The 18668-nt window shown below is 39.9% G+C and overlaps 1 protein-coding gene across 5 annotated transcripts in view; it reads left to right on the forward strand.

Moving 5' to 3' along the window:
- The window catches only part of SENP2 (SUMO specific peptidase 2), a 40925-nt gene extending 26698 nt beyond the window's left edge, over positions 1–14227 (forward strand). For 3 of the 5 annotated variants that reach the window (XM_033855597.2, XM_073803980.1, XM_073803981.1), the window contains 3 exons: positions 1672–1756; positions 11342–11437; positions 12935–14227. In XM_033855597.2, coding sequence (XP_033711488.2) covers positions 1672–1756; positions 11342–11437; positions 12935–12997 — 244 coding nt within the window. In that variant the 3' untranslated portion in view covers positions 12998–14227. Of the gene's footprint in view, positions 1–1671; positions 1757–2293; positions 2743–11341; positions 11438–12934 lie in introns of those variants that run through there. The other 2 variants (XR_012331412.1, XM_073803979.1) reach the window with 2 other exon arrangements.
- Positions 14228–18668: the final 4441 nt, after the last annotated feature.

The raw sequence follows: 18668 nt of genomic DNA on the forward strand, positions 1-18668 counted from the left end.
TTTGTAGGTAACTGTTTTAATAGTAATTGCTAGAAACCTGCCTTTAAAGCATAGCCGTCTATTAGCTATGTAAAGTGATGAGAAGAATTTCACAGAGAGGAAGCGAATCAGTGAAATAAGTCTATTTTGAAACACTTATGACCACTGGAAGCAATTGCAGGTTCCAGTTTTTAATTTTAGTAAGGATACTTGGATAATTTTAATAAGGATACTTTAGTAAGGAACTCTTGTTGAATGATGTGAAGAAAAGTTAACAATAATTCAGTTCTTTCTTTTTTGATGTTGTTTTAGTGTAAAAGATCCTTTTTATGGGTGTTTATCTTGAATAAAAAATGTAGAGAAGAAATTTTTTAAAATCATAAGATACAAATTGTTTATAAAGCAGTTATCTCCTAGTCTTTTCTGCTTAAGATGTATGTAAAATGTGCATACATACATACGTGTGCACATACACGTACATATAATCACATACTTACGAATGTTTTCATTGGAATCATACAGCAAAATTTTGTCTGTTGCTTATAATAGGATACCAAAAAACCATACTTTTATAACATTCATACTTTTCTTTCCCCCCCCCTCTCTTTTTTAATATATGAAGAGTTCAGCTTCTTTGGGTATCTGAGGCCCCCTCCCTTTCCTGATGCCCCTAGTCCAACTTTTCTCAATTTTTTTCATTATCACCTCCCCACTACAAATTTTTTTTTAATTTATTTTCTCCATGACAAGAGAAAATAGTATTAAGGAAGAGACTTTGTTTGTTTGTTGGGTTGAGCTTTAGAGGGCTACAAACCATTGAAATATCTAAGATTTTTGCCTTCTAAGAACCAGTTTTCACCTCTCTGGGGGTGATATTGCTGCTCCCGTTGTGAGCGCATGCCCTAGCATAGCACTGGTTTCCCTTTTATGTAGGTTAGGATGAGAACTGAGATGCCTTTGTTAAATTTGATAACCCTCTGGAGATTTGGATAAAATTAAATCACTCTCAATACTTAAGTATATATCACCTAGGAATGAGGAAATTCTCTTACATAACCACAATGCCATTATCACACTTAAGAAAGTTGACAACCACTAATGTGTAATAATATATGATTCATGTTCTGATATCGTCAGGTATCTTTTATAGCTTTTTTTCCTAATCCAGGAAGTTAGTCAGGGTTCATGCATGTAAGTAATGTCTCTTTAGTCTCCCTTAGTTTAGAATAGCCTCCTACATTTTTTTTTGTTTTCCATGGCAGTGCCTTTTCTTTTTAAGACTCCAGGCCAGATGTCTTGTTTTCTATCTATTTTTAAGTGAGAAAAAGCAAGTAATAGAATGAAGTACTTTTTTAATAGAATAAAATGTGTGTTTTAAAATGGGGTGGAGTAGAGAACTAGACGAACAAACAGCAAACCATTAATAGTAAATATTTCCATAGTGGTTATTATGGGGTCTTTTGCATTTTACATATTATGTTTTAATTTTTAAAATATAACCATATATAATTTTTGTAATCAGAAAAAACACAAAATAAAATGTAAAAAGCCAAAAACAATCATATTTAAAAAAATCTAACAGAGATGGCTTTGAGAATGGCAGGTCTATTAAACATCATGATGTCTTTGTAGTCATAATGCTAAGTCTCCACAGGGATTCATCAGTATATTCCTTCTTTGCTGTTTTTTCAGTCAGTATTTACAGGATGAAAGTAAGACCAAAAGAAATATTGACCTGAATGTTTTAGAGTGGACCCACTACAGCATGAAGCCACATGTAAGTGGTGATCATCTGTATTTCAAATACTTTGTTGCATTTCCTGTCAGTAGCGTATTATTTAGACTTGGCTTCCTTCCTCCCCTTACTCACTCATCCTTAGGCATGCATTCTCCTGAGGTGTACATCGTTAGAATGATCACTTCTAAATCTTCAGAAATTCATTTAACCAAGTTGTTTGCTTTTTTTTTTTAAGTTGTTTGCTTTTAAGCCTTTATCTTGTTTCTTAAACTATAAATGTTAAATATCTGCATGTCTCAAAAAATTGAGAAAAAAACACAACACAATAAATTCAAGCCAGCTACTTTTCTTGGTTGGCATTAATGGAAATTTTAAAGCTCCTGTTCAAAACTTATCTGAGAAATTTGTATATTTAGATCTTAAGCATCCGATGCTGTGAGTCCTCAACAGTCAGGTGTGCTATTTGTGAATGTGCTTTGGATCTTGCCAGATTTGAATCTCATTCAGAGTTTAAAAATGCATACATCTGGGACTTCCCTAGTGGCACAGTGGTTAAGAATCCTCCTGCCAATGCAGGGAACACGGGTTCGAGCCTTGGTCCGGGAAGATCCCACATGCCGCGGAGCAACTAAGCCCGTGCACCACAACTACGGGGCCTGCACTCTAGAACCTGCGAGCCACAACTACTGAGCTCGTGCACCACAACTACTGAAGCCCGAGCACTTAGAGCCTGTGCTCCACAACAAGAGAAGGCACCACAGTGAAAAGGCTGCGCACTGCAACGAAGAGTAGCACCCGCTCGTTGCAACTAGAGAAAGCCTGCTTGCAGAAACAAAGACCCAATGCAGCCAAAAAATAATTAATTAATTAAAAAACGCAGGGCTTCCCTGGTGGCGCAGTGGTTGAGAGTCCGCCTGCCGACGCAGGGGACACGGGTTCGTGCCCCGGTCCAGGAGGATCCCACATGCCGCGGAGCGGCTGGGCCCGTGAACCATGGCCGCTGAGCCTGCGCCTCCGGAGCCTGTGCTCCGCAGCGGGAGAGGCCACAACCGTGAGAGGCCCGCGTACCGGGAAAAAAAATAAAATAAAATAAAAGCATACATCTTTTAGCCCTAATGGCTCCTTTTCTTTAAAAAAAAAAAAATTTATTGGGCAGTGTTGGGTCTTAGTTGCGTCACGTGGGATCTTTATTGCCGCATGCTGGATCTTTTTTTTTTTTTTTTCCCACAGTTTACCCTTCCCTCTCCCCATATCCTCAAGTCCATCTCTAGTAAGTCTGTGTCTTTATTCCTGTTTCACCCCTAGGTTCTTCATGACATTTCTTTTCCTTAAATTCCATATATATGTGTTAGCATACGGTATTTGTCTCTCTCTTTCTGACTTACTTCACTCTGTATGACAGACTCTAGGTGTATCCACCTCATTACAAATAGCTCAATTTCGTTTCTTTTTATGGCTGAGTAATATTCCATTGTATATATGTGCCACATCTTCTTTATCCATTCATCCGATGATGGACACTTAGGTTGTTTCCATCTCCGGGCTATTGTAAATAGAGCTGCAATGAACATTTTGGTACATGACTCTTTTTGAATTATGGTTTTCTCAGGGTATATGCCCAGTAGTGGGATTGCTGGGTCATATGGTAGTTCTATTTGTAGTTTTTTAAGGAACCTCCATACTGTTCTCCACAGTGGCTGTATCAATTTACATTCCCACCAAGAGGGTTCCCTTTTCTCCACACCCTCTCCAGCATTTATTGTTTCTAGATTTTTTGATGATGGCCATTCTGACTGGTGTGAGATGATATCTCGTTGTAGTTTTGATTTGCATTTCTCTAATGATTAGTGATGTTGAGCATTCTTTCATGTGTTTGTTGGCAGTCTGTATATCTTCTTTGGAGAAATGTCTATTTAGGTCTTCTGCCCATTTTTGGATTGGGTTGTTTGTTTTTTTGTTATTGAGCTGCATGAGCTGCTTGTAAATTTCGGAGATTAATCCTTTGTCAGTTGCTTCATTTGCAAATATTTTCTCCCATTCTGAGGGTTGTCTTTTGGTCTTGTTTATGGTTTCCTTTGCTGCGCAAAAGCTTTTAAGTTTCATTAGGTCCCATTTATTTTTGTTTTTATTTCCATTTCTCTAGGAGGTGGGTCAAAAAGGACCTTGCTGTGATTTATGTCATAGAGTGTCCTGCCTATGTTTTCCTCTAAGAGTTTGATAGTTTCTGGCCTTACATTTAGGTCTTTAATCCATTTTGAGTTTATTTTTGTGTATGGTGTTAGAGAGTGATCTAATCTCATACTTTTACATGTAGCTGTCCAGTTTTCCCAGCACCACTTATTGAAGAGGCTGTCCTTTCTCCACTGTACATTCCTGCCTCCTTTATCAAAGATAAGGTGACCATATGTGCGTGGGTTTATCTCTGGGCTTTCTATCCTGTTCCATTGATCTATATTTCTGTTTTTGTGCCAGTACCATACTGTCTTGATTACTGTAGCTTTGTAATATAGTCTGAAGTCAGGAAGCCTGATTCCTCCAGCTCTGTTTTTCGTTCTCAAGATTGCTTTGGCTATTCGGGGTCTTTTGTGTTTCCATACAAATTGTGAAATTTTTTGTTCTAGTTGTGTGAAAAATGCCAGTGGTAGTTTGTTAGGGATTGCATTGAATCTGTAGATTGCTTTGGGTAGTAGAGTCATTTTCACAATGTTGATTCTTCCAATCCAAGAACATGGTGTATCTCTCCATCTATTTGTATCATCTTTAATTTCTTTCATCAGTGTCTTATAATTTTCTGCATGCAGGTCTTTTGTCTCCTTAGGTAGGTTTATTCCTAGATATTTTATTCTTTTTGTTGCAATGGTAAATGGGAGTGTTTTCTAGATTTCACTTTCAGATTTTTCATCCTTAGTGTATAGGAATGCCAGAGATATCTGTGCATTAATTTTGTATCCTGCTGCTTTACCAAATTCATTGGTTAGCTCTAGTAGCTTTCTGGTAGCATCCTTGGGATTCTCTATGTACAGTATCATGTCATCTGCAAACAGTGATAGCTTTACTTCTTCTTTTCTGATTTGGATTCCTTTTATTTCCTTTTCTTCTCCTATTGCTGTGGCTAAAACTTCCAAAACTATGTTGAATAAGAGTGGTGAGAGTGGGCAACCTTGTCTTGTTCCTGATCTTAGTGGAAATGCTTTCAGTTTTTCACCATTGAGGATGATGTTGGCTGTGGGTTTGTCATATATGGCCTTTATTATGTTGAGGAAAGTTCCCTCTATGCCTACTTTCTGCAGGGTTTTTATCATAAATGGGTGTTGAATTTTGTCAAAAGCTTTCTCTGCATCTATAGAGATGATCATATGGTTTTTCTCCTTCAGTTTGTTAATATGGTGTATCACGTTGATTGATTTGCGTATACTGAAGAATCCTTGCATTCCTGGAATAAACCCCACTTGATCATGGTGTATGATCTGTTTAATGTGCTGTTGGATTCTGTTTGCTAGTATTTTGTTGAGGATTTTTGCATCTATGTTCATCAGTGATATTGGCCTGTAGTTTTCTTTCTTTGTGACATCCTTGTCTGATTTTGGTATCAGGGTGATGGTGGCCTCGTAGAATGAGTTGGGGAGTGTTCCTCCCTCTGGTATATTTTGGAAGAGTTTGAGAAGGATAGGTGATAGCTCTTCTCTAACTGTTTGATAGAATTCGCCTGTGAAGCCATCTGGTCCTGGGCTTTTGTTTGTTGGAAGATTTTTAATCACAGTTTCAATTTCAGTGTTTGTGATTGGTCTGTTCATATTTTCTATTTCTTCCTGATTCAGTCTTGGCAGGTTGTGCCTTTCTAAGAATTTGTCCATTTCTTCCAGGTTGTCCATTTTATTGGCATAGAGTTGCTTGTAGTACTCTCTCATGATCTTTTGTATTTCTGCAGTGTCAGTTGTTACTTCTCCTTTTTCACTTCTAATTCTATTGATTTGAGTCTTCTCCCTTTTTTTCTTGATGAGTCTGGCTAATTGTTTATCAATTTTGTTAATCCTTTCAAAGAACCAGCTTTTAGTTTTATTGATCTTTGCTATTGTTTCCTTCATTTCTTTTTCATTTATTTCTGATCTGATTTTTATGATTTCTTTCCTTCTGCTAACTTTGGGGTTTTTTTGTTCTTCTTTCTCTAATTGCTTTAGGTGCAAGGTTAGGTTGTTTATTCGAGATGTTTCCTGTTTCTTAAGGTAGGATTGTATTGCTATAAACTTCCCTCTTAGAACTGCTTTTGCTGCATCCCATAGATTTTGAGTCGTTGTGTCTCCATTGTCATTTGTTTCTAGGTATTTTTTGATTTCCTCTTTGATTTCTTCAGTGATCACTTCGTTATTAAGTAGTGTATTGTTTAGCCTCCATGTGTTTGTATTTTTTACAGATCTTTTCCTGTAATTGATATCTAGTCTCATAGCATTGTGGTCCGAAAAGATACTTGATACAATTTCAATTTTCTTAAATTTACCAAGGCTTGATTTGTGACCCAAGATATGATCTATCCTGGAGAATGTTCCATGAGCACTTGAGAAAAATGTGTATTCTGTTGTTTTTGGATGGAATGTCCTATAAATATCAATTAAGTCCATCTCGTTTAATGTATCATTTAAAGCCTGTGTTTCCTTATTTATTTTCATTTTGGATGATCTGTCCATGGGTGAAAGTGGGGTGTTAAAGTCCCCTACTATGAATGTGTTACTATCGATTTCCCCTTTTATGGCTGTTAGTATTTGCCTTATGTATTGAGGTGCTCCTATGTTGGGTGCATAAATATTTACAATTGTTATATCTTCTTCTTGGATTGATCCCTTCTTGGATTGATCCCTTCTTGGATTGATCATTATATAGTGTCCTTCTTTGTCTCTTCTAATAGTCTTTATTTTAAAGTCTATTTTGTCTTATATGAGAATTGCTACTCCAGCTTTCTTTTGGTTTCCATTTGCATGAAATACCTTTTTACATCTGCTTACTTTCAGTCTGTATGTGTCTCTAGGTCTGAAGTGGGTCTCTTGTAGACAGCAGATACATGCGTCTTGTTTTTGTATCCATTCAGCCATTCTGTGTCTTTTGGTGGGAGCATTTAGTCTATTTACATTTAAGGTAATTATCGATATGTATGTTCCCATTCCCATTTTCTTAATTGTTTTGGGTTTGTTATTGTAGGTCTTTTCCTTCTCTTGTGTTTCTTGCCTAGAGAAGTTCCTTTAGCAGTTGTTGTAGAGCTGGTTTGGTGGTGCTGAACTCTCTCAGCTTTTGCTTGTCTGTGAAGGTTTTAATTTCTCCATCAAATCTCAATGAGATCCTTGCTGGGTAGAGTAATCTTGGTTGCAGGTTTTTCTCCTTCATCACTTTCAATATGTCCTGCCACTCCCTTCTGGCTTGCAGAGTTTCTGCTGAAAGATCAGCTGTTAACCTTATGGGGATTCCCTTGTATGTTATTTGTTGTTTTTCCCTTGCTGCTTTTAATATGTTTTCTTTGTATTTAATTTTTGACAGTTTGATTAGTATGTGTCTTGGTGTATTTCTCCTTGGATTTATCCTGTATGGGACTCTCTGTGCTTCCTGGACTTGATTAACTATTTCCTTTCCCATATTAGGGAAGTTTTCAACTATAATCTCTTCAAATATTTTCTCAGTCCCTTTCTTTTTCTCTTCTTCTTCTGGAACCCCTATAATTTGAATGTTGGTGCGTTTAATGTTGTCCCAGAGGTCTCTGAGACTGTCCTCAGTTCTTTTCATTCTTTTTTCTTTATTCTGCTCTGCAGTAGTTATTTCCACTATTTTATCTTCCAGGTCACTTATCCGTTCTTCTGCCTCAGTTATTCTGCTATTGATCCCATCTAGAGTATTTTTCATTTCATTTATTGTGTTGTTCATCATTGTTTGTTTCGTCTTTAGTTCTTCTAGGTCCTTGTTAAATGTTTCTTGCATTTTGTCTATTCTGTTTCCAAGATTTTGGATCATCTTTACTATCATTATTCTAAATTCTTTTTCAGGTAGACTGCCTTTTTCCTCTTCATTTGTTAGGTCTGGTGGGTTTTTATCTTGCTCCTTCATCTGCTGTGTGTTTTTCTGTCTTTTCATTTTGCTTATCTTACTGTGTTTGGGGTCTCCTTTTTGCAGGCTGCAGGTTTGTAGGTCTCATTGTTTTTGGTCTGTCCCCAGTGGCTAAGGTTGGTTCAGTGGGTTGTGTAGGCTTCTTGGTGGAGGGTACTAGTGCCTGTGTTCTGGTGGATGAGGCTGGATCTTGTCTTTCTGGTGGGCAGGTCCATGTCTGGGGGTTTGTTTTGGGGTGTCTGTAGACTTATTATGATTTTGGGCAGCCTCTCTGCTAATGGGTGGGGTTGTGTTCCTGTCTCACTAGTTGTTTGGCATAGGATGTCCAGCACTGTAGCTTGCTGGTCGTTGAGTGAAGCTGTGTGTTGGTGTTGAGATGGTGATCTTTGGGAGATTTTCGCCGTTTGATATTATGTGCAGCTGGGAGGCGTCTTGTGGACCAGTGTCCTGAAGTTGGCTCTCCCACCTCAGAGGCATAGCACTAACTCCTGGCTGCAGCACCAAGAGCCTTTCATCCACACGGCTCAGAAGAAAAGGGAGAAAAAGTAGAAAGAAAGAATTAGTAGAAGTAGAAAGAAAGAAAGGAGCGAGGGAGGGAGGGAGCAAGGAAGGAAGGAGGGAAGGCAGGAAAAAAAGAAAGAAGACAAAGTAAAATAAAGTAAGATAAAATATAATGAAGTTATTAAAATAAAAAAATAATTATTAAGAGGAAAAAACAACAAAAAAATGGATGGGTAGAACCCGGAACAAATGGTGGAAGCAAAGCTATACAGACAAAATCTCGCACAGAAGCATACACATACACACTCAGAAAAAGAGGAAAAGAGGAAAAAATCATAAATCTTGCTCTCAAAGTCCACCTCCTCAATTTGGGATGATTCGTTGTCTATTCATGTATTCCACAGATGCAGGGTACATCAAGTTGATTGTGGAGCTTTAATCCGCTGCTCCTGAGGCTGCTGGGAGAGATTTCCCTTTCTCTACTTTGTTCTCACAGCTCCCGGGGCTCAGCTTTGGATTTGGCCCCGCCTCTGCGTGTAGGTCGCCGGAGGGCGTCTGTTCTTTGCTCAGACAGGATGGGGTTAAAGGAGCCGCTGATTCGGAGGCTCTGTCTCACTCAGGCCGGGGGGGGGGGGGGGGGGGGGGGGGGGGGGAGGGAGGGGCACGGAGTGCGGGGCGAGCCTGCGGCGGCAGAGGACCCTGGCAGTGGCGGGCTGCACAGGCTCCCGGGAAGGGGGGTGTGGATAATGACCTGTGTTCGCACACAGGCTTCTTGGTGGCGGCAGAAGCAGCCCCAGCGTCTCATGCCCGTCTCTGGGGTCCGCGCTGTTAGCCGCGGCTCGCGCCCGTCTCTGGAGCTCCTTTAAGCAGCACGCTGAATCCCCTGTCCTCGCGCATGAGGAAATAAAGAGGGAAGAAAAAGTCTCTTGCCTCTTCGGCAGGTCCAGACTTTTGCCTGGACTCCCTCCCGGCTAGCCGTGGTGCACTAACCCCTTCAGGCTGTGTTCACGCTGCCAGTCCTCTGCCTGCGATCCGACCGAAGCCCCAGCCTCAGCTCCCAGCTCCCGCCCGCCCCAGCGGGTGAGCAGTCAAGCCTCTCGGGCTGGTGAGTGCCGGTCGGCTCGGATCCTCTGTGCGGAAATCTCTCCGCTTTGCCCTCCGCACCCCGGTGGCTGTGCTCTCCTCCGTGGCACCGAAGCTTACCCCCTCCGCCCCCCGCAGTCTCCGCCCGCGAAGGGGCTTCCTAGTGTGTGGTCACTTTTCCTCCTTCACAGCTCCCTCCCGCTGGTGCAGGACCCATCCCTATCCTTTTGTCTCTGTTTATTCTTTTTTCTTTTGCCCTACCCAGGTACGTGGGGGGTTTCTTGCCTTTAGGGAGGTCTGAGGTCTTCTGCCAGCGTTCCGTAGGTGTTCTGTAGGAGTTGTTCCACATGTAGATAGATGTATTTCTGGTGTATCTGTGGGGAGGAAGGTGATCTCCGCGTCTTACTCTTCCGCCATCTTCCCGGAAGTCCCCTGCTGGATCTTTAGTTGCGGCAAGTGGGATCTTTTGTTGCAGCATGTGAACTCTTTTTTTTTTTTTTTTTTTTTTTTTGCGGTACGCGGGCCTCTCACTGTTGTGACCTCTCCCATTGCGGACAGGCTCAGGACGTGCAGGCTCAGCAGCCACGGCTCACGGGCCCAGCCGCTCTGCGGCATGTGGGATCTTCCCGGACTGGGGCACGAACCCGTGTCCCCTGCATCGGCAGGTGGACTCTCAACCACTGCGCCACCAGGGAAGCCCATGTGAACTCTTAGTTGCGGCATGTGGGATCTAGTTCCCGGACCAGGGTTTGAACCCATGTCCCCTGCATTGGGAGCATGGAGTCTTTGCCACTGGACCACCAGGGAAGTCCCCTAATGGCTCCTTTTTAAAGTAAGCTACATTAGTTCAATTTTAGCCCTAACCTCTATATAATGGCTTGACTATCTTTATCCAAAAGCATTTTCATTTCTAAGCTGAATAATTAGAAGAGTAAGTGTTGAGATTTCCTGAGGAAAGCACAGATAAAAGAAGAGTTTGTTAGGATGAGGAACTGTGTTCTGGAATGGGAAATGTAATAAAGAAGACAAATTCTCTTCATTTGTGTGGTGGAGTCTAAAGTTCTTTCCACTCTGTGATTGATGCTGGGCTCAGGAGTGAAGTTCGAGGTACCTACCATATGTATGGGTGGTGTGCATTTTCAATCTTTTCCTTTTTACAATAATCATGTGTATTTTTTGAATAAAAATTGAGTTGTTGTCATCTAGTATGTTTTCCAGCAGTGGAATTAGACTCTCCTATTCCCCTTATAACTGACAGCCAAAGTGTGTAAGGGGCTGGCCAAGATTAGTGCAACACGGGCTTGGGGAATGTGTGAGTTTACTTCACCTGGGCTTGGAATCCACCACCTTTGGTTTATGGTGCCTTTAAGTGCTGCTTGCAAGCAGTAGTGGTTTTTTTTTTCAGGACAGAACTGAACATCATGGCAAGATTTCCTAACTGGTTAAACCCTATAAAGAGTCTTTTTTCTCTCTCCTGCTTGCAGCTGTGGGGGTCCAAAGCAGTAGTCTTAGTTTTCCGGCTAGGGAAGACAAGTCAGACTCTGCAGTTAGGAAATAGTTTAGTTGTATTGTAAGCATATCTCTGGTTGAACCACACTTAGCCATTTTCAAAATTTATGAATGCCTTTGAAACAATTCTGACTAGAATTCCTGTTCCTGGTAATAAACCTTCTTTCAGTTTGCTTTATATGAGAGCTGAGAGATTGAACTCTCACTTTGCTTTTCTCTTTCCTTCTAAAAAACATTTTCCATGAGGCTCACATACTCCATTGTCATGGGTTGGGTTTTTATGCCACATAAAGACTAATTGTGTTTGTGTTTGTGTGTTTGTGTAATACCAGATTTAACATTTACCTTTATAATATTGTTTGTCCACAGTAATATTTAGAAAAAGTCAAAGGAGTTTGTATTTGATGAAATTTCACCCCTTCCTCTCTTCTTTTTTTGTAATTTTAGGAGATTCCTCAACAGTTGAATGGGAGTGATTGTGGAATGTTTACTTGTAAATATGCAGATTATATCTCTAGGGACAAACCTATCACATTTACTCAGGTGAGTGGAGACCCCTCCTCATCCTTTTACTTGTTATTAAATAAGATAAACTCAGAGCATGTTACCAGTGCCTGGCACACATTAAACTGTTAATAATGGTAGTTGTGCTACTATTATTGCTGTAAACCTTGGCCATAGCCCTACTCTTGCTAGTATCAGGGTTTGTCACTGTATCTGCTCTCACGTTTATCCTAGTCTTTGGTGACCAGTGGGGCAATTTGCATATCTCTGAACTCCAGTGTTCACTGGTTCTTGAGTGTTACTAATATTTTTAGCCAAAGAAGGAGGCACATCAGAATATGTAACAGCATGGGGAAATCAGGCCTTGTGAGAACTTAAGCTGCAGGTCTAAGATGTAACTATGAATGCTGATTTTCCCTTCTGTTCTGATTATTTTTGGTTCTCCATAGCTCTGCATTTGAGTGGAAATTCAAATATGTTGAGAACTCTTGAGTATTTATGTTTGTAATAGTGGATTCTCAGTCTTTTTACAACCAAGGACAACCTCCTTTAAAAAATAGTTTGCTTTAACAGACCTCATTTTGATAGCTACCAAATTGTACATATTGAATAGTAGGACTAATAATAACCCATTCTAAGCTTTTGAACAACATGAACTAACTAGGGCTCCCATGCTGAATTAATAAAATTGGTTAGCTTCAGCAGTTTTACTAAGAATAAATATGTAATTTTTTACTACAAGTTTTGAGCTATTTAAAATAATTTATGAATCCATGTGTTAAGACTTTTTAGGCCTCTTCACACTAGTTTATAGTAAAATGGTATATCCAACTATTTATAAGGAAACTCCAGGAGTACCTCAAGGGTATCTGATTTCATCAAAAAGAGTTACAGGTGATTTTGGATTTGTCTTGCATGTTGTTGCTTTGAAAATTGGACCATGTAGTGATTATCAGTTAAAGCAGAATAATATATTAAGAAAAGCCTCTAATTCTTTGATGCTTCTAAAGAAGGAGTTATTAATTCTCTGAACCTAATCACATGAGATTTGAAGGGGGGATGTTGCTATTTGAACAGAATTGGCCATGGACAACATTTGGTATAGCACAGAGTAATTTGCAGGTTTGTTTTTTTCTTTATTTAAATAGACTTCATGTTTTTCTCATAAGAGAGCAGAATATGTTAATTTTAGAATGTTTTGAAATACAGGTAAGTAGAAAAGTTACTTTTTGTGCCGCCACTTAGCTATTTCCCTTTTTGGTACACGTTTTTGTTATGAAGTTGTTGTTGGACTCTATTGTATAATTCTGCATCCTGCTTTGATTTTCCTTAACACGGAAAAATGCTTATGATACATATAATAATGCAAATAACCTCCTTTTTTTATGGCTTTGTAAGTCTGTACCATGATGTGGAAAAGTCAAGGCTTACACAAAGGACATTGACATCCTACTTTATTTACATGCTACAACTAAAGGTTGTTGACGCTGGGCACTTTCATGTGTGATGTATGTGTTACTTGTGGATTCTCTGCAGCACCAGATGCCTCTGTTCCGGAAGAAGATGGTGTGGGAAATCCTTCATCAGCAGTTGCTGTGAGAACACCCTGCCGCAGTCCCTCCCGCTGCTGGTGGTTCTTTCACAGATGGACGTTTCCATATACCTCATGCATTGTGGGTTAAAAAGTCCCTGCATCACCTCTGTTCTCTCACAGGTACTGAGCTGTTAGAAGTGCATGAAGGCCCCTCTCTGCACCCTAGTCCTGACTTGGTGTGTGGAGGGCTGCTTGCAACCCTGTTTATAAGGCCATGCCTGCTCAGAGCCCTGGACTATCAACCCACACAAGAACAAACACTAATTAATACTTTTTTAAGATTTTTTTTTTTCCCTGTGAATGTGGGAAATGCAGGATTTAGTCTATGATTTTTCTGTGTGTTTGTTCATGTGTATTCATTCACTCACTCATTTGCAAACATAATGGGCAGTGGCTGTTTTCTGCTGCTCTTTTGAAGTTAACTCTAAATTTCTCATTTGAACTATTTATTTCTGAAAGGAATGTTAAGCTGCCCCTGCTGAAGATCAGGAGGGAAATCAGTGGGGGGCGGAAGGGTTAATTAACTTCTCTAGCTGGAGCAGTAACTGCCAACTTGAAGCAGGAGGTCTTCTTTCTTTTGAGGCTTGAAAATGCCAGGAGAAGCGCTGTGGTGTAGGGCTCTGGTTGCCTTTCAGAGGAAGTTCCACACTACAGCATTGACACGGTGTCGTGGAAAAGTGGAACTGTGGCCAAGGAACTCTGGCTATCCAAGTGTCTTCAGAAGAGTGTCATGGTCATCCTAAAGAGACTTCCCTTTCTGGAAATGAGGTGACTTAGCTACTCTTAAAACTGGATTTGAAGTCACTGTAAACCCTAAATCTTCATTTTCATCCCAGATCTGGTTGAGTATAAGCCTCAGATATGTAAGGGCTGGCCTGAGCTGTTTATTTCAAAAGATACTATTCAGTTTAAAGCTATTTTCCTCAAAGTTTTTTTTTCTATATATAAAGCCAAAATTAAGTTTTGTACTCATTAGTATTTACATCTCCCCATTCCACCGCCACTGAAACCTGTGCAAGAAAATTTAGTACTTGGCTCTGAGGTTGCCAGTTATACAGTAGTCTATTTTGCCTATGAAAGTTTGTATTTAACTGTTTTGTTCATTAAAAACCTTACAGTGGTTATGCATATTTAATTTCAGAAAGTTTAGAGTTGGTCAGAACATATTTTGCAAGATCTAGTGCCTAGTGTTGCTTTTCTGATGTAATAAAAGGTTGTCTGGCAGAACCTGAAAAGTATACGCTGATTTCTAACCCTTTCCCTACTTAAACCTCCCACACTTCTCCTCGTTCACAAAAGTAAGAGGTCAAACCAGAAAAACTGGGCATCTGTTAGCTATGAATCAACGTGTCTGCCATCTGGAGGCCCTGGCTTCTGGTCGCAGAGGCATACTCTTTCTTTTTTTTTTTTTTTAATTTATTTATTTAATTTTAGCTGCATTGGGTCTTCGTTGCTGTGTGTGGGCTTTGTTGCGGTGAGCAGGGGCTGTTCTTCGTTGAAGTGCGTGGGCTCTAGGCGTGCAGGCTTCAGTAATTGTGGCACATGGGCTTAGTAGTTGTGGCTCGCAGGCTCTAGAGCGCAGGCTCAGTAGTTGTGGTGCACGGGCTTAGTTGCTCCACGGCATGTGGGATTTTCCCGGACCAGGGCTCGAACCCGTGTCCCCTGCATTGGCAGGCGGATTCTTAACCACTGCGCCACCAGGGAAGCCCTACAGAGGCATACTCTTGCAGGCAGTTTTCCCTGAGATGTGTAAAAGTCTTGGTATAAGACCTGGGGCCTCTGGTGAGGATTGAAACTGCTGGGCCTACTTGATGGTCAAACCAGAGGACGTGTGCTTAGGTGATGATTAAAGAGTGAGCCAGTTGGGCTGAGTCTCCCTCAAGCTTAGGCTGTACAGAGAACCCTGCCTGCAGCCTCCGTTCCTTTCTTGAGGCTTCTGGAGCTGTGCCAGTGAGTACTGGGTTCAGGCAGCGGGCACAGCCAAGAAAGGCCAGAGATTTACTGGGTCAGCAATGCACTGAATGCCTGGTTCCCACTTGGCACTATAGGTTTCACCTGAGAATTTAGAACCTTGGTTAAGATTTGTTCCATGTGGGGTAAATCCTTTTAGGAATGGCAGCCCAAATGAGTGATGCTGGGGGTTAATGTATTTGTATTACAAGTATTTGGAGGGGCTTCTTAGAGCAGCATTCACTGAGCTTTCCACTAATGTGATTCTTCAGGATAGCTCTTAATAATCTTCTAGGACATAATGAATTGATGAGAACAGAGAGTCAAGTTGGAGAATGCCATTCTACTTAACCCTGAGTTTCTGAATTTAATAGGAGATAACACAGCCATGCTTCTGTAGGCACTGACATTTCTCTGTACAGATACTTGTTGGTAATAGAATTTTAATACCTAAACAGTTTATGAGAAAAGCCGCCAGCTACTGATAATTTGCTAATTATCAGTAGCAAATTATTAACATTAAAGCCAGTGAGAAAGATATCTGTATCTCTATTGCAGTAGTTTGGGGGTCTGAAAAAAAGGTGGAGTGAACCATTGTTCTTTTTTTAGTAGGCAGTCTCTCCTAAAGATTGATGAAGAAGAAAAAAAACCCCACAACTGTTGGTGAGCAAATGACTTTCTCATTTTTGACCTTTGAGCCAGGAGGAGGGTGGGAGGGAAACAGACTTGGGGCATATGGAAGATGTCTGGAGAGCCCCTTATTCTACCTCAGTTACCTAAGGCTGTTAGAACTTCTGATCTTTTCCTCCTAAGCACAGCTTGGGGAATGCCATGTTGAATGGTGGATGTTTGCCTGCACTGTGAGGCGTTGCTTGGTGCTGGGACCAAGGTGTGGGTGCAGGGAGAATGTGTCCTTGAAGATATATTGAACTTCAGATATAAATAAATAAATATGGTGGAGAAATTTAAGTTTGTAACAACCTTAGTACTATAGTTAAGCTACACAGTTTAAATTGGCTTTTGTGAGGGAATTCCCTGGTGGTCCAGTGGTTAGGACTCTGTGCTTTCACTGCCGAGGGCATGGGTTCAATCCCTGGCTGGGGAACTAAGATCCCACAAGCCGAGCAGCACAGCCAAAAAAATAAATAAAATTTTTTTTTAAAAATTGGCTTTTGTGAACTAATTGGGAACCTAATCTCTTTATGATAGTTTCTTTAAGAAAAGCTCTAGGTACCCATATTCAAACAAATTTTTGGTAATTGTTTGTAAGTTGGGGATCTAGGTGTCTATTGCTTTGGTGATTTTTTTTTTTTTAATTTATCTAATATATACAAGGAAGGGTTTGGGTGTTTGAAATAGGTGTTGATTTTATCTATTTATCAATAAATTGATCTCTTTAATTCAGTGGCTTTCAAATATTTTTGATTGCAACTTATAGTAATAAATGTATTGTGACCAATACATACATGCATATATTATGTGATTATATATGGACACAAAAGTTTTACAAAAAATATTACTTATCCTTACTACATTGATAGTTTTCTTTAAACAAAAATTTTTTTAAGGTGAGTTGTGACCACCACATTGATTTCTCAACCCACTAATGGATAGAAATCCAGTTTGAAAAACACTGCTCTAAATGAACTGACAGCAAAATGCAATTATGTTCAAAACTATAATGCTTGAGACCACAAAAATACAACAAATGTGGGGTTGTTTTGAAATGAATCAATCTAAATCTAGGAAAACGGGCCAGAAGTTTTCAGACCTTCAATGGAAATACGTGGTTAAACAATCCTTGTTCTTCAGGTTTTTACATTGGAATTTCATGAAATATGTTCAGTAGAAGTCCTATTACTTCTACGTAGGATGTAAAACAAAGAGTTCTATGGCCCAGTGAATGTGTGTACCATGTCTTTTCCTCCTGGGGAGGCATGGCAAATGTAATAAATTACTGTCTTATGGACGTTGAGCCCTCTGTGTTGACACCTGTGGAACTGTTTTGTGAAATACAGTTTGGCACGTGCCAGGAGAAGCAACATAGAGCTCTTGGAAGCATATGCTTCAAATATACATTGGGGAAGTATCCCCTCTCCCCATCTCAGCCCCCCCGCCAAGCACACACACTGCCTCCTTAAGGGCATGTGGTGATCATAGTCTGTGGTGCCACTTATATTTTTCTTTAATTGTATCAGTAATAGGTGTTCATAGTAGAAAAATAAAATACTGATAGAAGTTAAAGATAAGAGTTCTGTAAACTCACCACCCAGAGTTAATAACTCTTAACATTAACATTCTGGTATATATCCTAGCTTTTGGTATATACTCTGTCACGTGTGTATTAATAAGTGTGTGTGTTGTGCACGCTTGTGCAAGTATATATATATTTTTTGTTATTAACAAATATGGAATCACACTATGTGACTATATAACCCCCTTTCCACTTAATTTATGTTGAACATATTTTCACGGCAATAAATATTGACATCTTAATTGCCGTGTAGTGTTCCAGCATATGGTTATAACATAATTTATTTAATCAGTATTGTTAGACATACTGTCTTGCAGTGTTTTCAGTTATTCTCTTAGGAGAAGTTCTTAGAATTAAAATTTCTAAATTAGAGTTACATGTATTTTTTTAAAAATCAGAGATAAAAATCGACCCATTAGTATTTTGACTGGCACAGGCTGATGACTTCTACCTGTATTGATTTAAGTTTTATAATATTTTTCATGTGTAGGTCTTCTGGATAAGTTCATTCTGAAGGACTTAATGTCTCATTTTAGTGGACAATTTTATCTTTATTCAACTACTTTACAAAAAACTTTATTATGGAAATTTTAAGACATAAACAATCATCACCACCTTTCCGCAGTTATACTAAAATGTGGCTAATCTTGATTCACCTTTTTTTCATGGGAGGGGGAGAGTCTGGAGTATATTAAAGCAAAATCCAGACATGTCTTTCTACCTAAATACTTAAGAATGTCTCCCTAACATATAATAACTTAAAAAAAAGCCTTTGTCATTTTTACACATAACAAAATTAGTAAGAATTTGCCAGTACCATCTAATAGTTCACATTCAAGTTTCCCTGATGATTAAAACATTTTATTACATTCTTCTAATCAGGATATATAGTGGATTGAATGGTGGCCCCCCAAAACATATGTCCGCATCCTTATCCTTGGAACCTGTATAACTTTCTTTGGCAAAAGATGTGATTAAAGATCTTGAGAAAAGGAATTTATCCTGGATTGTCTGGGTGCGCCGTAAATGCAATCACATGACATATAAGAAAGAAGCAGACAGTTTTGAGATGGATAAGGCGGAGGCGTTGAAATGGGCCTAGGCAGTGTTTATTTTTATACCCAGTTTTAGGTATAACCAAAATCTGGAAAAAGACACCCAAATGTTAATGATTGGCTGGACAGGCTCTGTTGCTTTCTTTTTTTTTTTTTTTTTTTTTGCGGTACGCGGGCCTCTCACTGTTATGGCCTCTCCCGTTGCGGAGCACAGGCTCTGGACGCGCAGGCTCAGCGGCCATGGCTCACGGGCCTAGTCGCTCCGTGGCATGTGGGATCTTCCCAGACCAGGGCACGAACCTGTGTCCCCTGCATCGGCAGGTGGACTCTCAACCATTGCACCACCAGGGAAGCCCTGTTGCTTTCTAATTTATAAATTTGTGTTTGGAGTTAAAAAAAAAAAAAAAGGAAGAGGCA

Source organism: Tursiops truncatus, chromosome 4 (genome assembly GCF_011762595.2).
Source record: "Tursiops truncatus isolate mTurTru1 chromosome 4, mTurTru1.mat.Y, whole genome shotgun sequence".
Lineage (NCBI taxonomy): Eukaryota > Metazoa > Chordata > Mammalia > Artiodactyla > Delphinidae > Tursiops > Tursiops truncatus.